The sequence below is a fragment of the Prionailurus viverrinus genome, chromosome A2 (genome assembly GCF_022837055.1).
Source record: "Prionailurus viverrinus isolate Anna chromosome A2, UM_Priviv_1.0, whole genome shotgun sequence".
In the NCBI taxonomy this organism is placed as follows: domain Eukaryota; kingdom Metazoa; phylum Chordata; class Mammalia; order Carnivora; family Felidae; genus Prionailurus; species Prionailurus viverrinus.
Genome location: NC_062562.1, coordinates 246,837 through 268,408, shown reverse-complemented (window position 1 = coordinate 268,408; position 21,572 = coordinate 246,837). Strand labels below are relative to the sequence as shown.

The 21,572-nt window shown below is 64.5% G+C and overlaps 1 protein-coding gene across 4 annotated transcripts in view; it reads left to right on the top strand.

Annotated features, from left to right (window-relative positions):
- The window catches only part of AP3D1 (adaptor related protein complex 3 subunit delta 1), a 37,084-nt gene that overhangs the window by 12,622 nt on the left and 2,890 nt on the right, over positions 1-21,572 (top strand). Inside the window, exons 4-31 of one of the 4 annotated variants that reach the window (XM_047849011.1) lie at positions 1,196-1,276; positions 3,224-3,331; positions 4,787-4,916; positions 5,792-5,931; positions 6,078-6,151; positions 7,173-7,222; positions 8,415-8,464; positions 8,786-8,834; positions 9,815-9,960; positions 10,046-10,194; positions 10,265-10,495; positions 10,938-11,169; positions 12,259-12,404; positions 12,760-12,901; positions 14,417-14,488; positions 15,177-15,252; positions 15,721-15,923; positions 16,122-16,195; positions 16,278-16,458; positions 16,689-16,754; positions 17,089-17,205; positions 18,043-18,186; positions 18,568-18,615; positions 18,972-19,161; positions 19,370-19,458; positions 19,568-19,653; positions 20,215-20,336; positions 20,450-20,529. In XM_047849011.1, coding sequence (XP_047704967.1) covers positions 1,196-1,276; positions 3,224-3,331; positions 4,787-4,916; positions 5,792-5,931; positions 6,078-6,151; positions 7,173-7,222; positions 8,415-8,464; positions 8,786-8,834; positions 9,815-9,960; positions 10,046-10,194; positions 10,265-10,495; positions 10,938-11,169; positions 12,259-12,404; positions 12,760-12,901; positions 14,417-14,488; positions 15,177-15,252; positions 15,721-15,923; positions 16,122-16,195; positions 16,278-16,458; positions 16,689-16,754; positions 17,089-17,205; positions 18,043-18,186; positions 18,568-18,615; positions 18,972-19,161; positions 19,370-19,458; positions 19,568-19,653; positions 20,215-20,336; positions 20,450-20,529 — 3,276 coding nt within the window. Of the gene's footprint in view, positions 1-1,195; positions 1,277-3,223; positions 3,332-4,786; positions 4,917-5,791; positions 5,932-6,077; positions 6,152-7,172; positions 7,223-8,414; positions 8,465-8,785; positions 8,835-9,814; positions 9,961-10,045; positions 10,195-10,264; positions 10,496-10,937; positions 11,170-12,258; positions 12,405-12,759; positions 12,902-14,416; positions 14,489-15,176; positions 15,253-15,720; positions 15,924-16,121; positions 16,196-16,277; positions 16,459-16,688; positions 16,766-17,088; positions 17,206-18,039; positions 18,187-18,567; positions 18,616-18,971; positions 19,162-19,369; positions 19,459-19,567; positions 19,654-20,214; positions 20,337-20,449; positions 20,530-21,572 lie in introns of those variants that run through there. The other 3 variants (XM_047849009.1, XM_047849013.1, XM_047849012.1) reach the window with 3 other exon arrangements.

Below are 21,572 nucleotides of genomic sequence, written 5' to 3'. Positions count from 1 at the left end.
GCAAATCTCCACGCCTCAAACATCACCAGCTCATGTTTGTCATGTTATTTGTTAATGCCATTTGTGTGATTTCCTTTTTCAACTTTGAGGAATGTCAGTGAAATGATGGGTCCGTAGGGTTATGTCTGTGTATCTTATTTTTAGTGTTTATTTTTGAGAGAAAGCGTGTGCACAGGGGAGGGGCGGGGGGGGGGGGTGGGCAGTGGATCTGAAGCAGGCTCTGAGCTGACAGCAGCCAGCCAGATGCGGGGCTCAAACCCATGAACCGTGAGATCATGACCTCAGTTGAAGTCAGATGCTCAACTGACTGAGCCACCCTGGTGCCCTGTATTTTTTAACGCCAGTAAAGATAAATGTGTAACTGTCCAAAAAACGAGAAAGCGCTGACGGTCTTGCACAGAGGCCACCACTTGTCACCTGGCCCCAGGGCCTCGTGGTCCTTTCTGAGCGTTTTCCTTCACCTCGCAGGGGTCCTGCTTGTGAGGGATCTGGAGCGCCTCCTCCTCACTCGATATCATAACTCGTAAATATTCTGAAAAGCGATCGGCCGTCTGTGTGGCCCAGTTGAGGGCATTCCGTAGTTTTCCTGGGGTCTCACCAGCCGGGCAGCTGAGACCATTTCCAGGTCCCCAGGGCCTCGCGCCCCGCCTAAGGGTCACTGCCTGGGTCAGTCCCGCGCTCCCTCTGAAGGACACCGTCATCCTGCCCACGGGTTACTCTCGGTGAAGAAACAAAATGTTGTGTTGCCAAAATCGGGAGGCGCTCTGCACGTGTACGAGGGCGTCTCGTCCGTGTGCCAGTGTGACGTAGGTGTCTGCGTCAGCCTGGCAGAGGGACCCGAGTGCTAAGAAAACCCAGTGCTTGTGATGACTTACGGATTCGATCGTAAAGGGAGCTCCTGGCTGCCCAGGAGGCTGTCAGGACACATGCTGGGGAGAGGACCGGCTGGTCTGGCGGACCTTATGAGAACTTGCATTTCAAAGGCCGGGTCTGGAACTCAGGAGCAGTTTCCTCCTCCTCCTCCTCCTAGAATGACTTTCTGGCACCCACCCACCAGTGTTCCAGCGGCCAGCCGCAGGCTGTCACTGCCTGACCAGGGGGCTGCTTGGCACAGAGCTCGGGGGGCGGCCTGGGGGCTTCTCCCCAGGGCGCCCGGCCCCTGCCTCGTGTGTGACGCCCTGTGTCTGACTCACAGCGGATCGGCTACCTCGCTGCTTCCCAGTGCTTTCACGAGGGGACCGACGTCATCATGCTGACGACGAACCAGATCCGCAAGGTAGGCCGTCCTTGGCCCTCACCGAGTGCCCTCGAGTCACCCTGTCCCCGTAGTATCCTCCACGCTGGCTTTTCTGCTCCGAACGAGCGGCGAGTCGAAAGCAGCGAGGCCCACAAGCTCTCGCCGTCGTGACCCCCCTCGCAAGCCCATGGCTCGCGAATGTGGCCGCGGCATCGGCAGGAGACGCCCAGGAGTGGTGTGGCGGGCCCGTCTCTCTGCCCTCGGGCAGTGGCGAGGCTGGAGGTTGCCAGACGTGCCCCTTCCCTGCCCCAGTGGAGCGGGGGGGGGTCCTCTGGGAGTTGGAGGGCTGTCTCAGGCCCCTGTCCCTCTGGGAGTGCTCCTCGGGGCTGCACGCCCTTCCCGCAGGGGCCTCCCTGCCCGCGGGCCCTTTTAGTCACGCTGCGTACACATCTCAGTCAGGTGTAAGTTTTTGTGTCTTAGTCTCGAAGATCACCGAGTGGTAACTTTCTTCCTCGGCCGCAGAGCTTCGAGCGTCTTTTGTGCAGTAGTGAGGGGGTGTCAGGGAGAGGCAGAGCTCACCGGCGGTGGGGTTTGCGGGCCGGACCCCGTGAGTTGCGGTCGGCCTCGCGGGGGCACCCGGTGACCCGGGCCGGGCTCCTGGCCGGGGTGTGTGTGGGCGCTTGGCGTGGGCCAGGCCACTGGTCTGAGCACGCGAGCCCGTGGTCGTGAGGAGGTAGCGGTGGTCAGGTTGCATGGCGGAAGCGGATGCCACGGGGCCTCGAGGGGCAAGCCCAGCTGGGAGCGGCCACTGGGGGAGCCTATTGGGGGGGGGGGGGCTCCGGCTGCTTGGAGCCCCAGGTGCCAGCCCACCCGCCCGGCGAGAACGGTCTCTGGCCCGGTGCCAGGACGCAGCCGTGCCCCCACCCACCCCTTTGTAAGGACCTCCGTTCAGACATCTCCGCGTGGACATGTGCTAGAGGCGGGTCGCTTAGGTCTCTGCTGTCAGCACAGAGCCCGACATGGGGCCTGATCTCACAAACCCATGAGATCACAACCTGGGCCGAAATGAAGAGTTGGACATTGAACCGACTGAGCCCCCCCACGTGTGTCATTTAAATAAACCCGTGACTTCTGAAACACGGCTTCCGCAGACCGGCCCCACCCCCGTCCCCTCGGCTGGGGCTCCTCCCACTTAATGGTGACGCAAGCGTCCTCCCCAGAAACTTCTATCTCTGAAAAGCCCCGCGTAAGTCTCGCTGAAGTAGGAGCCTGGCCGTCCAGGGCCTGGGCTCCCCCTTGGTTCCGTCCCGTCAGCCTGGGCTGGAGTGGGTTTCCGAAGTTGGCCTCTTCAGGTTGTCCCCACAGTCTGGAAGGTCAACTCCTAAAATGCTTCTCAGTCTGTTTTTACCACGTATAGATGGGGTTTGGGGGGTTCCTTAGGAAAGCATCCCCAGGGCAGGTTTCTGGCACAGACGATGCTTCCCTGGCGTGGAGGCCGGGCCCTTCTGCGCTGTGTAACCAGAGGCCTCTGGCAGCTGCCGGCCCGAAACATGAACCTTGGGCCGTAGGTGCCGTGCCTTTGGGCGGGGCCGGAGGAGTGGCCCCTGGTTCTGCTCTGGGGACCCCCGCCACAGGCCTGGGGGGCGGTTAGGGGCGGTTAGGGCCGGCCGGACTTGCCTTCCCCTCACGTCGGGGATCACAAACAGGCGGGCAGCTCGCGAGCCGGGCACTGGTACAGGCTCGGCCCCGCCTGTGGTCACGGCCCTGGGACGCCGGGCTGTGTCTGTGCGGAGGGCGGTGCCTGCCGTGGGCCTCTGTGCCCAGCGGGGTGGGGACGGCTCTCCCACCGTCCCAGCTCTTCGGGGACAGTCCCAGAATGGGCTGCTGCTCGCTACTCCTCAGACAGGCACAGCCCCAGACTGCAGGCCGGGAGCCCGTGATGCCCGGGTGGCACCTGCCCGCTGACCCTCCTCCTTCCCTTTCCAGGACCTGAGCAGCCCCAGCCAGTACGACACTGGCGTTGCACTGACTGGCCTGTCCTGTTTTGTTACCCCAGATCTTGCCAGAGACTTGGCCAACGACATCATGACACTGGTGAGTTTGCGAGAGTACCCGACCCCCTTGGCCTTTGCCCCGTGACGTGACTTGGTCCGTCCAGGTGCCTGGAAAATGGAGGTTAACAGTCATACCAGGGACACTCGGGCACGTGGGAGTGGGCCGGGTTCCCCCGGAAGACACGGGGGACCGGGTTGCCGTGTCCCCCACCCCCTCACTGGTGGGGCCCCGGGCTCCGGCTGTCTCCACCCTTACATCCCTTCGTCACCTTCTTTCACTGGCCCTGCCCGGGGCCCGGGGCGAGCGCCCACGTCCTCCGGCGCGTCCCTGCCACTTACCGCCTCCCTGCCCGGTGGTGGCCGTGGCAGTTGTGGCAGCAGGCCCTGCACGTGGTTAGCGTGGTTCTTCCGGCTCCACCCCTGATGCTGTGTTCTCTTCTGGCCACAACTTGACTTCCGGTGGTTCGGTCCACCTGAAGGGCCAGGACCCTACCCAGGGCTCCTCTCTAGGCTGTCGAAGCATCTTTCTAAAACGCAGATGTCCTCTTAGAAATCGTGGTCCTCAGGGGCACCAGCCGTACACCTGAATCTTCAGCTAATTGGGAGGCCTTTTCCCATCCGGTTTTATCTGGGCAGACCAGAAGGGCGGCTGCGTTCCCCCCGGACAGGTCCATCCGTCCAGGTCAGCCTGTTTGCCGTGTGGATGGATCAGTCTCAGCCTGTGGTCTCAGACTGTGTGTGCCAGCAGCTTCTAGAAAGGGGGCCGGTGCGCCTCGGCCCTGCCCCATGCAGCTGGCCCAGTCGTAACTGACTTTGCCCACACTCGGCCCCGCCCACTCGTTCACATCGTGTCCCTGGTGGCTCTCGAGAGCCGGAGCAAGAGTTCTGCCCTTCCGGCCCAGACGGTGCTGGGTCGTGGGGCTGGGAGCTCTCTCGGGGCAAGGTCCCCGGGGCCCATGCGCGTCGGAGGCAGGAGGCCTTTCTGGCCAGAGCAGAGTCCCGAAAGGATAAGAGTCCGAGACGGTCACGTGTGGAGGGGGCCCTGGCACCCTGCTGTGGGAACGGGCCTCGGCAGCTGGAGGCTCGTGAGGCAGAGGCTTGCTTTCCAGTTCAGGGCCCCGTCCCTCTGTCTGTCCCTCATCGGGTTCCAGCCAGTGTATGACAAGGGTCTCTGCCTCGGAGGGCGGGCCTGGGGTCACAGGCACAGGGAAGCAGGTTTCAGTTCTGTCCACGACACTATCATGTGACCCCTGGGCTGGGGGCAGTGGAGCAGGTGAGCAGGCCTGGCTTGGAGGCCAGAAACCAGATGAGCTGGAGAGAGGGCTTTCCTTCGGGTGATGGAGGGGAGACTCGGGCAGATGCAGGACAGGTGAGCAGGACAGGTGAGCTGGGTGGGTGCGGGGAGGGCGACAGGGGCAGCGGGGGAGGTGAGCAGGGCCGGCGCCGGGAGAGTAGCGGTGTGGCGGGGAGGCTGACCGGACCTCTGTCCCTGCAGATGTCGCACACCAAGCCGTACATTCGGAAGAAGGCTGTCCTGATCATGTACAAAGTGTTCCTGAAGTACCCCGAGTCCCTACGCCCCGCGTTCCCCCGCCTGAAGGAGAAGCTGGAGGACCCCGATCCCGGTTTGTCGATTGGCGAGGGGGTGGCTGGGGGCGCAGGGCTCCGTGGCATCTGTGAGCCCCTGGTGCAGGATGCTGCAAGGAAAGCGTTGAAGGGGCACTGGGTCCCGGTCTCGCGTCCTGGGATCTCTCCAGACAGCGCCTCCTTCCCTTCTGGCACCTGCTTCCCGTGCTCTGGCCTGGAACCCGCCATTTCCCCAAGGAGCCTGGCCCCGTTTGTTGGTGTGGGGTTTAGGCGCCGAGCTCTGGGTGCTGGGTGTCCCCTTGCCGCTGGGCTGCCCTTTTTCCAGCCTCTCAGTAGACCCCCGCCGTCCCCACACTGGGGAGTGCCCGCTGTCTGTTCACACCTTAGCGCTCATGACTTGATGCCGGTGTCTCGGCCCCGGTCCCCACCACGGGGCTCGTGCCTACTTGTCCTCTATAAATCCTTCCCGCGTTGAGAGCAGTGTCAGGTGGCTTCTGTGACACAAGGCAGGTCCCAGCTTGTCTCTCGGGAGAGCCTGCCTTGTCTTCAGGAGAATCACGGGCCGTGGGAAGTTTTGGTAGGAAAGTGGGAGCGAGGCAACAGGCGTGGTGGGTGTCCTGAGCCCGGAGTTCCTTGGGACCTGCAGGGGAGCAGCCCACAGACTCAGGCGACGGGCCGTGTCTGTTGCCTTGGCCTTGGCCGCTGGGAGCCTAACCCTGACGTGACTGATACTTCAACCCGGCCCACAGGTGATGGGCGGTGTGCCAGGCACAGAGCAGGGCTCCCTGCGCTTGGGGGGACCAGCCTGAGGAGGACGCCCCTCCTCGAGAAGGCTGCACCTCCCCGTGTGGTCGAGACTCTTAACTGCTGCAGAGGGACTCCCTTGCTGATGGGACACCCCCTTATTTCACAGGGGTCCAGTCGGCCGCAGTCAACGTCATCTGTGAACTGGCCAGGCGTAACCCCAAAAACTACCTTTCCCTTGCCCCCCTGTTCTTCAAGCTGATGACCTCCTCAACCAACAACTGGGTCCTCATCAAGATTATCAAACTGGCGAGTATCCCTCCTTACCTTTCCTTCCTCGCCACACAAAACGGCCCCGGCCTGTCCTAAGAGTCCCCTGGGCGTGTGGGCGCGGGTCGGAGTCCGCACGGTTCTGTTCCTGCCACGAGTGACCCCCCGGCTTCTGTCGTCCCTAGTTTGGTGCTCTGACCCCCTTGGAGCCAAGGTTGGGCAAGAAGCTGATCGAGCCTCTCACCAACCTGATCCACAGGTGAGCCCTCGACCCCCACGTGACCTCGTCTGCCGCACGCAGCCCCATGCCCCCTCTGGGCCCTCGGGGGGACCCGGGGAGAGTCTTGGTGGCAAGAAGCAAACACACGCCATGGGACTTGGCTCCGGACCGTGAGCTGTGCCACCGAGGCTCGTGCCGGCCCCCCCGGGACACTGGGGGCTGTGAGTCCGTTTTGGAAACAGCACCAGTGAAAACAAAAGGAGGGAAGACCCCTAGCTCAGCAGTAGGCCCTGGCCCTCTGGCTGGGTCTCTGGCCGGTTCCGGAATGTTGCAAGAGCTCCCACTCCACTCGGGGTGCCTGCGCTTGAATCACGGACGCTGAGTGGCAGATGGCACCAGAGATCTGCTCTCCAGGGGACCTGGGAGGATGGGCGACGGGAGGAACGGGGGTTTCGTGGCCCCATCAGACCTAGCACCACGTGCCCTGCGTGAGGCCTTGGGCTCAGAGCATCTTCGGTTTTAAACAACAGGCATCTTTGCATGTGGTGCGGCTCTGTGGTCTTCAGAGGGGATTAACAGGAAGCCACGAGTCTCGTGACGATGGTGTGGACGGGCTGATGGCCCCTGTTCTCTGGGACGGGTGGCGGCCACGCTGTCAGGTTTAGGTGACTCGGGATCAAGAGCGTCACCTCAGAGGATGTCAGAGTGGAGTAGACGCACCTGGTGCCTGCCCTTGGGTGTCACCCTGGGCCGTACTGGACGCCCCCAGGGGAAGCACTGGGGCCACGGACGTCTGTGCCGTGCCCACCTGTGTGTGGGCCCCTGAGGCGGGGCAGGGGGCCGTCCCAGGTCCGGAGAGACATTTAGGGCAGGTGGCATTCCCTCACGGACATCCCAAAACGGGCTCTGGGGACATCAGAGGTCACCGCCGGCGGTTAGAAAGGGAGGCTAGTGTCCCCCGGGGACTGCCGCGGACCCAGGCGATGGGAGCGTGCGGGGCCACCAGGCCTGCCTCCGCCTCGGGCCTCCCAGTCCTCACCCTCTGCTCTTCCTCCGCCAGCACATCCGCCATGTCCCTTCTGTACGAGTGCGTGAACACCGTCATCGCAGGTGAGGGGCCCGCCCTCCCCCATCGGGACCCCCGGGGGCCACAACCGGCCGTGGGACACATGCGCCCAGGGCCCCTGCCCGTCTCCGGCCTCCAGTGCCGCGTCCTGCCGCCCTCGGCCATGCACCTCCCCTGCCAGCAAGACTCTCCTTCCTGAGTATTCTAGAACGAGGCTCCGGCCCCGTGCCGTCCCCCGTGAACTCTCGAGCACAGAACCTACCACGGGAAGGTTTCACAGGGCGGGATCGGAAGGCGCTTCCCTGGCTTGAGCCCGGCTGCGGGCCACACAGAGCGCTGGGGGGTGCGTCTGCCCCTCCACCTGCTGTGTTTGGCGGAGCCAGAGTCGCCCCCAGGCCGGCTGGCCGTGTCCTAGTCTGCCGTCTGGGTCACTTTTTCCTGGATGTAGTGGCCCATGGGTTCACCTGCTCTCTGCCTGATTATCTGGCCAAAGCTTTTGGGAAGGCAGCCTTCTGGTCCCTCTCCACAGCCCCGGGGACACCCTGAAATTCATTCACAGGAGGCTGGCCCAGGGTCTACACTTTGTGATTGGAACTGCGTGGGCCGTGGGTGTTCAGAGGCTCAGTGACACTAGCAGAAAGGGAGGGCGGGCGGGTGGGCATTGGGGCAGGCTGGCACCCAGAGGCAGCCGACGCAGAACGTGGAGAGGTTTCTCTGTGTCTGGAGGGGTCGATGGGGGAAACCGAGGTGTGGCAGGATCAGAGCTACCCTTGGTGACGGGCAGGAGATCTGGGAGGAGTAGGCCAGGGCGGGCCTGGCACGTTGCAGGGTCGTGGGTCTCAGGTGGGGGTGGAGCAGGCTCTGGAAATTGCCCTGGACGGGGGTGCCTGCCTCGGGGCTCTCTGTGTTCTTGGCCACAGAGACCCAGCGCCCAGGTTCTCACCGGGGGGTCGGTCAGCAGGCGCCTCTGCCGGGCTCGGGCAGAGACCCCAGACCCCAGGAGGGGAGCAGGTCCTCGGCCCAAAACTCCTGTCTGCACAGACAGCTCCGGGACACGAGCCCCCCGCCGGCAAGGGCGGCGGGAGCCCCGGAGTCAGGTTCCAGACGCGGTCTCATAAGCCGGCCTGTCCTGGGAGAGTGCCAGGCGTGCCCGTGCTATGTGGCGCCCCGACCGACGCCCCCAGAGGACATGGGGCGAGGACCAGCGAGTCCCTGAGACGAGGTTTTCTGTTTCAGTGCTCATCTCCCTGTCCTCCGGCATGCCGAACCACAGCGCCAGCATCCAGGTACGCCCCCCCCACCCCCCTGACTATCCTGACGCGCCGTGCCCTGCACCAGGCCCCGTGCAACGCGCGTCTATGGAGTTGACAAGGGAGCAAGGGGAACACACGTTCGTGCCCCGGGAGTGTGTACGTGGGCGGTCCCCAAACTATGTCCCTGTTGGAGCCCACAGGCCGCCCTCCTGTCACGTGGAGTGGAGCCGGGTGTCCCCCTGCCCCTCCTGGTCCCAGGACCTGTGAGCGGGACCAGGGCGCGAGGCAGGCCTGGGGTCATGGGAGTCACCGTTGTCTCAGAGGCGTGACCAACACTCGCCTTCCCCTCTGCAGCTTTGTGTCCAGAAATTGAGGATATTGATAGAAGACTCCGACCAGAACTGTGAGTTCCTCTTTGTACCTGCGCCCGGAGCCTGTGTGGCGCTGGGGCTCTCGATCCCGCACGAGCACAGGCGCTGGGACTCTTCCGCTGTGCCCCCCAGTGTGCGCGGGGTGCCGCGGGCTTTGGCAGCGTTTTAAAGAAGCCAGTCTTTCTCCGCTTGGCCGCGGCCCCTGCCCGCTGCCCTCGTGCGCGGCCGTCTCAGTGTGTGGCTCAGTGGTGACGGCCCCTCCCGCGTTCAGCTGGCGGGGTTTGAGACTGTGGGTCGTGTGGCCACGCCCCTGGGGGGGTGCGACCCGGGCGAGGTCCCCGAGCCCCAGTTCCAGCGTGGAGCTGAGTGGGCTGCTGGGGAGACGCATTCGGAGGGGAGGGGGGGGGGCAGTCAGAGGAGAGCTTCAGGATGAGGCCCGGAGCCTCACTGATGTCTCCTGCCTGAGGCCTCCCCGGGACCGTCCAGGGGGGCTGGCTCCCCCGTTGGCCTTGCTCGCGCGCCTGCGTGTTCTGTAGACATGCTCCATCAGGGCTTCTGGCCTGTCACGCGCCCCGGAGCCCGGACCGGAGCGTCAGGGGCTCCTGAGGGCCCGGGAGCACTGGCTCCACGTTTTCAGTCCAGATCTGTTGGCAGCAGGGGCTGCCGGACCTGTCCCGCGAAGGGCCAGACAGGGCCCCGTCGCCCCCACCGTCGTGACCACGGGCCACGTGCTCGCGCGAGGCTTTTACAGAAACAGGCTCTGTTGGGACCTGGCCCGTGGAGGCCCGCGCTTCACTGCCCTGCTTCGGCGACCCCGTGTGTGGGTTGCTCAGGGGGAGACAGTGGCGCCCGGCATGCGGGAGGTCACCTGGCCTGCAGCACCCACTGTTGAGGACACCCGGGGGCCAGCGTGCGGCCCGTCCTGGCGGCGTCCACATCGTCGCTGTCTCCGCACAGGCCCCGAGGGCTGTGAAGGCGCGTCCGTGCTAACGGTGTCTCGCCGTCTCCACAGTGAAATACCTGGGCCTGCTGGCCATGTCCAAGATCCTCAGGACGCACCCCAAGTCCGTGCAGGCCCACAAGGACCTCGTCCTGCAGTGTCTGGACGACAAGGACGAGTCCATCCGCCTGCGGGCCCTCGACCTCCTGTACGGAATGGTGTGTGCCCCGCCCCGGTCTGTGCTCCCCGCTCCCCACACCCGTCCCCGGGCTCCTCCCTCACCGGCTCCTCCCCTCCCCCCAGGTGTCCAAGAAGAACCTGGTGGAGATCGTCAAAAAGCTGATGAGCCACGTGGACAAGGCCGAGGGCACGACCTACCGCGATGAGCTGCTCACCAAGATCATCGACATCTGCAGCCAGTGCAACTATCAGCACATCACCAACTTCCAGTGGTCCGTGCCCCACAGCCCCGGGGGGCGGGCGCCGGTGTGGAGCGCGCTCCTCAAGGGCTCCCTCCCGCAGGTACATCAGCGTCCTGGTGGAGCTGACCCGGCTGGAAGGCACCCGCCACGGCCACCTCATCGCCGCGCAGATGCTGGACGTGGCCATCCGCGTGAAGGCCATCCGCAAGTTCGCCGTGTCGCAGATGTCCGCGCTGCTCGACAGCGCCCACCTGGTGGCCAGCAGCACCCAGCGCAACGGCATCTGCGAGGTGCTCTACGCGGCCGCCTGGATCTGCGGGGAGTTCTCCGAGTGAGTGCGCTCCCCAGGGAGAGGCGTGCCGGTCGACCCGCGTCCCCGGTTCCCTGGCGGCTGCCCCAGGGCCCCCTTCCTGGGCCGCTGTCTCTGGGGACAGCGCGGCTTTAAGTGCACATTTCCGACCATGAGCCCCAGCGAGGAGCCGGTCACGGCGTGGCCCGGGGTGATGGGGTTTGTCTCCGGTGTCCTCTTCTTCCTGCCCGTCGCAGCCGCGGATGTTCTGTCGCCACAACGATGCTGTCGAGCTGGTTTTGTTTTCTTTTCGTGGGTTTTTTTTTTTTTTTTTTTTTTGTGCTGCTACTCCGTCGTCGTCCCGTCGTTGCTGTGGCTTCTTCCCTAGAGTCCTGTCCATCTGCCCTGGTGCCTGGGGATGGGGGAGCGCCCACGTGACCCCTGTGGCGGGGCGGCCTGCTCATCGGGCCCTTCTTGTCCGCAGGCACCTGCAGGAGCCCCAGCAGACCCTCGAGGCCATGCTGCGGCCTAAAGTCACTACCCTACCCGGCCACATCCAGGCCGTGTACGTGCAGAACGTGGTCAAGCTCTACGCGTCCATCCTGCAGCAGAAGGAGCAGGCGGCGGAGCCGGAGGCGGCCCAGGACGTCACCCAGCTCATGGTGGAGCGGCTGCCCCAGTTTGTGCAGAGCGCGGACCTGGAGGTCCAGGAGCGGGTGAGCGTTTCTCGGGGGTCTGCCTCCGGAAGAGCCTGCGTCTCTCGTTTGTGGCCGGCTTCGCCTTTCCCAGAGGGCATCTTGGGAGAAATCTGCTTTCCGGGGCTCCCTCCCGGCCCCGGGGATGTGGGCGGGTTCTGGGCCCCCGCGGCGGGGGAGGCCCCGGTTGGTCCTCCGCGGGTGGAGTGCAGCGAGAAGGGGGCAGGTCGTGAGAGAAAGAACGAGTGGGAGGTGCCGGCCTGCAAGGGAAGTGGCGGAATCAAGCCGGTTGGCAGCAGGTTCCTGGGTGGGGTGGCGGGTGGCCGGGGACCGGGCTGCTTGCTGCGGGGAGACCGGTCTGGCACGTGCTGCATACAGCAGGCGGGTGGGAGGGAGCTCGGGGTGGCCGTTTCTGGTGCCCCGGGGGCAGCGGAGGGCTCTCAGTTATCCAGACCTCACAGAAGCGTTCAGTGCCCCGGCCTCGAGCCCTGCGTCCGGCTGGGAGCCGCACTCGAGCCGAGTCCCAGGTCGGAGTCCGCAGAGGACGGGCAGCACGGCGGCGCCCGGTGCCTCCTGGAAGTTGCCGTTTCGGGTTGTCTGGGTCTCGGAGGACAGTGCTGTCTCTGCTTGTGACTCCGTCTTGTTTGGGGGCCCGTTTCAGTCTTTGTCTCCTGCAGACTGACACGGCGGCCGGGGCTGGTATCTTCCTCCCCGGGTGCTTCTGTGTGGCCCGTGGCTTCTCTCGGTGCCGTTGGTGTGTACGCACACACGTGTATATTTTCTTAACGTTTATTTGTTTTGAGAGAGCGCATGCGCACAGCAGAGGGGCGCAGAGAGAGAGGGGACGGAGGAAGTAAAGCAGGCTCTATGTGGACAGCAGATAGCCCGATGTGGGGCTTGAACTCACCAGCCTTGAGACCAGGGCCCGAGCGGAAACCGGACACTTAACCGAGCCCACTCTTGTGCTGCTCTCGGTGCCTCCTAGACGTTCTCAGCAGGGTCAGACGAGAGGCAGCCACTCTCCTGGGCTGGGCAATGCACTAGGGCGCCAAGTGGCCGACAGGGCCAGTACTCCGTGACCAAACTGTGGCTCCCCTGTGGTCTCCTCAGGCGTCCTGCGTCTTGCAGCTGGTCAAGCACATCCAGAAGCTTCAGGCCAAGGACGTGCCGGTAGCAGAAGAAGTGAGTGCTCTCTTTGCTGGAGAGCTGAACCCAGTGGCTCCCAAGGCGCAGAAGAAGGTTCCAGTTCCCGAAGGGTGAGCTGCGCGGCCTGTCAGAGGACATGGGCCAGGATGGCAGGAAGAGCAGTGAAAGAACCACAGTGGGGTCTTGACTGGTGTCCCTGTCCCAGCTGCCGCCCCCCGGAAGTAGACGGGGCAGCCCTTGCCTACAGATACCGGGTATGATGAGCCGGCACGGGGTCCCCAGAACACAAGGAGGGTCACGAGGGGCCCGCAGACTCTCACTGGGCAGCCATGATCTCGAGTGGCGGCCTAGCTTTTGCGTCCTCGTCTCCGAGAGGACAGGGGTGTCCCTGTCTCATCTGCCCCATGAGCGTGCGAGGCTGGCACTCGGGCTGGAGCTGCCTTGTGACCTCCCTGCATCTTACAGCCTGGACCTGGACGCTTGGATCAATGAGCCGCCCTCGGACAGCGAGTCTGAGGACGAGAAGCCCAAGGCCATCTTCCACGACGAGGAGCAGCGCCATGCCAAGCAGCGGCAGCCGGAGGCAGAGGAGGAGGAGCTGGCCCGGGTGAGCACCGGGTGCGGGGAGGCCGGGCTTTGTTCCCACTGGGGCCTCCGGGGCGGACGGCCTCGCTCAGAGCAGACCCTGGACCCTGAGCCCCCAGGTGGCTGAGCACGTTCCTGTCCTGTCCGATCTGAGCTTTGTCCCAGTACCCTCAGGGGAGCACTGAGCCATCCTGGGAGGTCTGGGTTGGGTTTTGTGCAAATGAGAAGTGGTTTCTCTTAAGGCCTGAGCTCCTCAGAGAGAGTCATGGGGCCTGGTTTGGCATGCAGGGGGTTTCACTCGTGCCTTCCGGGTGGAGGGTTTTATTGTCTTTTATTTAAAAAAAATTTTTTTTAATGGTTATCTTGGGGGTAGAGAAAGAGAGAGAGAGAGAGAGTGCATGTGCTCATGTGCATGAGCGGGGGAGGGCAGAGAGAAAGGGAGGCACAGACTCTGAAGCAGCTCCAGGCTCTGAGCTGTCAGCACAGAGCCCAACGTAGGGCTCGAACTCCCAGACCGTGATATCGTGAGCTGAGCCAAAGTTGGACGCTTAACCGACTGAGCCACCCAGGCCGCGCCCTTGGAAGATTTTATTCTACTTTAAAAAATGTTTTTTCTTGGGGTGCCTGGGTGGCTCAGTCGGTTAAGGATCCGACTTCGGCTCAGGTCACGACCTCGCGGTCCGTGAGTTCGAGCCCCGCGTCAGGCTCTGGGCTGACGGCTCAGAGCCTGGAGCCTGCTTCTGATTCTGTGTCTCCCTTGCTCTCTGCCCCTCCCCCATTCGTGCTCTGTCTCTCTCTCTCTCTCTCTCTGTCTCAAAAATTAATAAAGGTTAAAAAAAAAATGTTTTTTCTTAATGTTTATCATCCAGCTGGGAGAGAGAGACTGGGACAGCGTGAGTGGGAGAGGGGCAGAAAGACAGAGAGAGACAGAATCTGAAACAGGTTCCAGGCTCTGAGCTGTCAGCACAGAGCCTGACGCGGGGCTCGAACTCATGAATTGTGAGATTGTGAGCTGAGCCGAAGTCAGATGCTCAACGCACTGAGCCCTGCAGGCGCCCCTCCGGTGGAGGGTTTTATGACAACATGCAGCATTCAGACAGCTCAGAAAAGTCCAGAGATACTGCATCCCCTCAGCTCCCCACCACACCATGCCTTATCGTCCTGAAAAAAGGGGTCCCCTTGTGGCCTGTCCTGCTCTCCTCCTGCCCATCTGCAGGCTGAGCCTTCAGGCAGTGTGATCTGACCCCCAGCTCAGCTCTTCTTTGTTACTGAGCGACCTCAGACAGCTCACCCAACCTCTCTGAGCTCACATCCTTGAAGCAGAAGGCCATCTCCACATCCTGGGGTCTTTTCTGAGCTCTTGCTGTCCCCCCACTTGTTCCTGCTGCGGTCTCCCTATTGGTCAAGGGCCACCAGTAAAGTACTGGGGCATTCCGGGCCCGCCTGGGGCCTGGAACATGGACGCAGTCCGTGCCTGGAAGGGAGGGTCTGTTCCACGTGCATTCACTGACTTGCACTTCGAATCCTGTCCCTGCAGCGTCGAGAAGCCCGGAAGCAGGAACAGGCTAACAACCCTTTCTACATCAAAAGTTCCCCATCTCCCCAAAAGGTGAGGCTGGCCCCAAGTCGTCCTTGAGAGACACTCCCCTCCCCCCGAGCCCCACAGCGCCCCCATCCGCTCTCGGGAGGACACCAGGGGCCCCCAGCGCTCTCGGGAGGACACCAGGGGCCCCCAGCGCTCTCGGGAGGACACCAGGGGCCCCCAGCTCCAGGCCAGTGTTTGGTTGTCACAGTAGGTCCACGTGGCCCAACTGCCAGGTGGGTCTGAGCACCAAGACCTGGGAGCAGGTGTGGATGTGGGGTATTCCACATGACTAGAATGTTCTAGATCTTAATCCAGGTGGTGCCTGCTGCCTTCCTCCGTGTCCTCCCCCCGCTGGGCTCCGCTCAACTTTCTGAGGGGCCGAGGTGGCCCACACCTGGCGTGCACCCTCACCAGCGCCTGTGATGTCTGACTTTGATTTTAGCGCTCACAGGGGGTTCGGGCTGCATTACTTTTCTAACTCGAAGTAGGTGACCCAGACAGAAAGCTGTGCCTCGGCCCTGTGCCTGTTGGTGCTGACGGACCGTTCCCCAGTCTTTAGGGGGCTGTGCTCCCCAGGATGCCCCGTCGCATTTGCAGGGGTCCCGCACACCGCCGGCTGCGTGCGTGTGTCATCCTGGGCCGTGGCCCCACCTCGGGCGTCTCCGTCTGTCCGTGCGTCCTGCCCGGTAACGCTCACTGCTTGCTTCTCCAGCGGTACCAGGACATGCCCGGAGTGGAACATATACCCGTGGTGCAGATAGACCTCTCGGTGCCCCTGAAAGTGCCAGGCAAGTATTGGCACAGGCGGTGTGAGCCCCGGGAACCCATGAGCGAGGGGGTGGGGGCCCGAGTCTGGGTCCCGGATGCTGCCGAGGGCCAGCCTTACCAGCCCCGGACCTGCCCCCTCCTGCGTCCTTGGCTGGAGTAGGTTCCAGACTGGAGGGTGAGTGGGGGGGTACACGCCAAGGGCCCCAGCCTCTCCATGCTGGCGCCGCCTCGTTTCTCCCCGGACCCTGCCGCGCCCCCACCGCCACCCCCACCCCCGCCGCCGCGCGCCCGCACGTCCGCACTCGGAAAGCCTCCGCCTGCTCCCGGGCAGCCACGGTGGCAGCCCCTGTGAGCTCCCTCGCCCCCTTTTAGCGCAGACCATGGTGGGCCGTGGGCCGCTCGCCCTGCTGAGCCCCCAGGGGCCACCCTCCCGCACGTGGCTCTCGGGGCCAGGGCGGCGCTGAGCACCGTGGGGCGCACGCCTGCAGGGATGCCCGTGTCGGACCAGTACGTGAAGTTGCAGGAGGAGAGAGACCACCGGCAGAGGCTGGAGAAGGACAGGAGGCGGAGGAAGAAGAGGGACAAGGACAAGAGGGGCAAGCCGCGGCGCCACAGCTCGCTGCACACAGAGAGCGACGAGGACATCGCCCCGGCGCAGCGGGTGGACATCGTCACCGAGGAGATGCCTGAGGTCGGCCCGCTGGGGCCACGACGGGCGGGGAGCGGGTTCCCTCCACGGGCAGGTATCCCGCGGGCACCACCGCCCGCCGCTCCGGGGCCACGCTCGGGCGGGCCCTCCCGTCACTGGCGTTCTCGGGGGGCCCCTGGCTTCGCAGACCCCGGGGGGCTCGGGCCGGACGGACTGGATGCGCTTTCTCTCTCCCCTCAGAACGCTCTCCCCAGCGACGAGGACGACAAAGACCCCAACGACCCTTACAGGGCCCTGGACGTCGACCTGGACAGGTAAGCACGGGGGCGGAGCCGGGCCGTCCTGTTTCCTGTGTCCCCGTCAAGTGCTCGCCGTGACGCACCCGCCTGCCCCCAGGCCCCTGGCCGACAGCGAGAGGCTGCCCGTCCAGAAGCACAGAAACGCCGAGACTACCAAGTCCCCCGAAAAGGAGGACGTCCCTGTCGTGGAGAAGAAGATGAAAAAGCCCAGGAAGAAAGAGAAGCAGCACAGAGAGAAAGAGCGAGAGAAGAAGGAGAAGAGGAAGCAGGAGAAGGAGGTGGGCGCGGGCAGCCGGGTGCAGGGGCCCCGCAGTCCCCCACGCTGAACGCCGCATCGCCCCGGGGCTGCCCGCCGTGGCGCCGGTAGGGCGGGAGGTGCCGCCCGGTCTCGCCGTGCGCGGGTCCCCGCGGAGCCGGAGCGGCCGCGTCCGGTCAGGGCGGCGCCGCCCGTGCTCCTCTGGAGCCCGCGTTGCTGCTTCACCGAAAGCACGTCTTCCTGTGGTTCCAGGGCGAGGACTTCGATTTCTGGCTGTCCACCGCCCCGCTGCCCGCCGCGGCCCCGGCCCCGGCCCCGGTAAGAGCCCGGTGGCCCATGCCGGCCCCACCCGGTCCTCCACTGGAGACACGGGTGCACGTCCGGGCTGTCCGCCCCAAGGTTGCGTGGGCGCGCAGACCGGCGAGGTTGGGGCCGGCCCAGCCGGTGGCTGTAGGAACGGCCCCCGGCCCCGCCTGCAGCCCCTCGGCCGGGCCTGGCCGCCTCTCCACCCTGGCGGCCGTGCGCTTCGGTGCCGACCGGATGCCCCGTGTGCTGAGGGAGGCCGGGCCGGGATGCGGGGCTGGGGGCGCAGAGGACACCCTGTCCCGGGTGCCAGTTGCCTCCTCGAGCCCCGCTGCCCGGCTTCCTGCAGGGAGAGCCTGGAGCGAACACCGTCACCGCTGCCCCTGAGGGAGGGGGCGAGGAGCCCAGGAGAGAGGAGCGAGGCGACCAGGACGAGGACGGAGACAACGAGCGGGACCCCGAGAAGGTGAGGGCGCGTGCCTTGGCTGCCCTCGTGGGGTGGCCGCGTGGCTGTGCAGGAGAGGGTCGTTCCCGAATCCCGCGAACGGGGGTCATGGGGGTCCTGGTGGCGGCTTCTCGTTTTTACGTCTTACTCGGTAGTAACTCACCTATGGGACGTCGCACCTTTTCACAGTCTGTGGTTCAGGGGCGTTCACCGTGTTGTGTTACCATCACCAGTGCCTAATTCCAGAACATTCCCTCTCCCCAAAAGAAACCACATCCCCACCCACGGTCACCCCCCACCCCCCTCCCCGGCCCCGGCCCCCACGAGCTCCCTTCCTGTCCCCGGATGAACCCGTTCTGGACATTTCACACACGCGGACTCACACCCCGCGTGGCCCCTCGTGTCCGGTCCCCTCCCTGAGCGTCGTGTGTTCGGGGTCCGTCCTCGGGCAGTGGGCGTGGACGCCTTGTTTCTGCTTGCGGCCGAGGGACGTGCGCGTGTGCGGTGGACAGGTGCGTGTCCGTTCACCCACTGAAGTTTTCACCTCTTGGTTGTCGTGAGTCGTGTTCCTGCGAGTGTGTGTGTGCGGGTTTTGGCGTGGACGTGTGTTCTCGTGCCTGCGCTGAGGAGCTGCCGGGCCGCGTGTCCACGCGTGGGTTCTGGCTGGTCTCCCTGTGCGTTTTCACCCGTCGGCGGTGAGCCGCTAGGTCCTCGCCTGCCCCCCGCGGACCCCGGGGGTTGCTGGTCTGTGCGCTCTGCCGTGCGGGCTGCCGAGTGGCCTCGGTGCGTGTCGTGCCTCGCTGGGCAGCGGCGGCCAGAGAGTGCCGAGGGTTGAGCCGGGTTTCTCTGCTCCAGAAGGCTTCAAAGCATAAGAAGAAGAAACACAAGAAGGAGAAAGAGGAGAGACCCAAGGACAAGAAGAAGCCCAAGAAGAAGCAGCCTCCAGGTGAAGAGGCGGCAGAGCCCGTGGAGAACGGCGCGCTCGCTGACGAGCCTCTCCCGGTGAGGGGTACTTCACTCGCCCCCCGCAGGCCGGAGGCGCCCCCACGGCCCGCCGAGGCCTCGACGCAGGGACAGACCCCGGCCGAGTCTAGGAGCCGCGTCTGCAGGCCGGCGGGCAGTGGGGCCTCGGTGGGCGCGGGCGGGTGACCCCGGGGCTGTGGGCGTCGGGGGGGTGGCGCTCTCGTGTGGCGGGACGTCCCCGAGGTGCAGGCGTGCGCTGCCCGGGACCCCCGGGGGCTCCCCGCACCCCGCTTCTCGTCGGTCCCGACGTTCCCACCGGAGCACTTGGCAGCTGGCGACGGGCCCGGCCCGGCCCGTGAGCCGCCGCCGCCGCCCTCGGGTTCTCGCTGGCCGAAGCTGAGCGTTTTCCTCTCTTCCCAGCCCATGTCCAGCTACTGCCTCCTGGCCGAGAACTCCTACATCAAGATGGTAGGTGCTGTGGGCATTGCAGGGGGGCTGGGGCGCCCTTGGGCTCCTTTCTCGGGGCGTGAGGAGGGACGCGGTAGGGCTCGGGGGCAGCGAGCGAGCCTTTCTAGGGAGAGAGGCGCACATGGGTGCTTGCCGCCACGTGGGCCCGCGGGGCCGGCTGGCTGTGGGGGCCCCGAGGGCCGATGTGGAAGGGCGGGAGCGGCCGGGACCACGGATGGACCCGGAGTGGTTTCCCTCGCGTGAGGGTTCGAGTACTTTCCCCTCTCGGATGCGTCGTACGTTTCCACGGCGGGGTTGCCGGCACTCCCAGGCCCCTCGTGCAGGCCCCGGAGGCTGAGGCCGGCCTTGCCCTGCAGACCTACGACATCCAGGGCAGCCTGCAGAAGGACAGCCAGGTCACCGTGTCCATCGTCCTGGAGAACCAGAGCAGCAGCTTCCTGAAGGGCATGGAGTTCAACGTGCTGGACTCGCTCAACACCAGGCTGGCCCGGCCAGAGGGCTCCTCCGTCCACGACGGCGTCCCCGTGCCTTTCCAATTGCCCCCGGGTACGTGGGCCGTCAGGCAGGTCGTCGGGGCTCCCGCCGACCCAGGTCCTCTCGGTCCCAGGAGCCCCCTTTCCTCCTGTCACCTGCTTCCCGACCAGGGCGGGCAGCGCTGAGGACAGGCCCCGGGCGGGGGCAGTGCCGGACCCCAGCTGGGCAGCGCCCCGTGCCGCTCTCGGGACCCACTCTTTGTCCCCTTGTCCTCTTCCAGGCATCTCCAACGAGGCCCAGTTTGTATTCACCATTCAGAGTATCGTCATGGCCCAGAAGCTCAAGGGGACCCTGTCCTTCATTGCCAAGGTAACGGGGCTGGAGGCGGGGCCCAGAGCCCACGGACGCGTCCCCGCTCCGCGGGCCCAGAGCACCCGGCCCCCTGGGCCCTCCTCACCCCATGCCCCCACTCCCACAGAACGATGAAGGGTCGACCCACGAGAAGCTGGACTTCAAGCTGCACTTCAGCTGTACCTCGTACTTGGTCACGACGCCCTGCTACAGGTGCGTGGCGCCCACCTCCCTCCTGCTTCCGCTCGTCGCGCAGTTAGCCGGCAGACACCCTTGGCCTGAGGAGGGCCAGGAGGGCCCCGTCTGCCGTTGGCGCAGAAGGTTGGCTCCGGCGAGCGTCCGCCAGCCCGGGCCAGTGGCAGATACACGCCTCGTGGCCCAGGCGGCAGACGGGTTCTCTCCTGGTGCCAGAGGCCAGAGGCCGCGATGGAGGGTCGGCAGGGCTAGATGCCTCTCGTGCCACGCTTGTTGGCGCGCAGACGCCGTCTTCTCCGCGTGTCCTCACGCGGTCGTCCCTCTGCGTGTCTGCGTCCTGATCTCCTCTTTTTAGAAGGACGTTGGTCTTACTGGTTTAGGACCCTGTTTCCAAGTACAGTCACATCCTGAGGTCCAGGGGTCGGGAGTCAACATAGGAATTTGGGGGACGCGGGTTAGCCCGTGACATCGTACGGGGCCGTCAGAGACCTCGAGCCGCAGGCACACGAAGGGAGGTATCACGCCTGGGGCTGGGAGCCCACCGGTCGTCAGCCTCCCTGTCCTGTGTCCTTTTCACAGTGACGCCTTTGCCAAGTTGCTGGAGTCTGGGGACCTGAGCATGAGCTCAATCAAAGTCGACGGCATTAGTATGTCCTTCCAGAACCTTCTAGCGAAAATCTGTTTTCATCATCATTTTTCCGGTAAGGCCTCCGACGTGGCCGGCAGGTGGGGCGGCTTCACACGTGCGCGGTCGGCCCTCTGCCCCCCGGCGGGGCGGGCCGGCCCGGGCCTCAGCCTGCGCCCTCTGTTGCAGTGGTGGAGAGAGTGGACTCCTGCGCCTCCATGTACAGCCGCTCCATCCAGGGCCACCACGTCTGCCTCCTGGTGAAGAAGGTGAGCCCCCCCCCCCCCGTGCTCTCGAGGCCCCAGGGCTTCTTGGGTTTCGGCATCTCGCTGAGCTCAGCCCGCCTGTGGCGCTGAGGGCTCGTGAGCCTGCCTCCGAGAGGAGGCCGGCCACCCGCTTCCCCGGCCTGGTCTTGGCGTCAGGCCTGGCAGCCCGCCCGTCGGAGTCGGGAGGGGTGCCCGGTCCTGGGGCGCCTCCTCACCCGGTCCTCGGGCTCTCCAGGGGAGCCGTCTGGGCCCAGGGGCGGCCTCGGTGAAAGTTTCCATCGGGCGGTGTCGGGTCCTTTCCTCGGCGGCCGTGGGTCCTCGGTCCACGAGCCGCGTCTCGGGCCGGCCGCCGTGGCGTATGGTCCCTCCGCCCAAGGCGCCTTGTCCGCGTGGGTTGTCTTCCGTGGGTCTCTTCCGTGGCGCCCAGTGGGTCCCAGCGGCACCTTCCTGCACTCCTGATGGTGACACTTTGTGTCTTTTCTCGTTGTTCTTGGCCGTCCTGGCGGGAGGCTTATCGTTTTTCTTGATTTTTTTCAAAGGTAAATTTAAAAGCTACCCTTTTAGGAACTTTGTTTTTTTAAGGCAATAAATAAATTTCGTTCCGCTTTGTTCTGTCCCTCCTTTTTTCTGCCTGCTTTGGGCTTATTTTCTGTTTTGCACGTTTGTTCAGGTAGGAGCTGAGGTTTTCCTTCTTTCACGAAGAGTTTAATGCTTCGTTTTCCTTGAAGCCGTGCTTTAGCTGAACGCCACGGGCGTTTAAATGTTTCGTGTTTATGTCTAAACGGTTCTAACGTTTTCTGATTCCTGCTCCCAGGTCCTGTAGAGTGCACAGGTCACTTAGAAGCGTGTTGTTTGGTTTCCCGTGTTTGGATGGCTTTTTGCTTCGGATTTGTAGCATGCTGCCACCGTGGTTGGGGGACACGCCGCTTCTGATTTCGGTGCTTTGAAAGTATTGAGATTTGCGTTCTGGCCCTGGACGTGGTCATTCGTGGCAGGGGTGGCGCTCACAGATGCGTGGAGGCAGTGAATGTTGTGCCGGTGGAGTG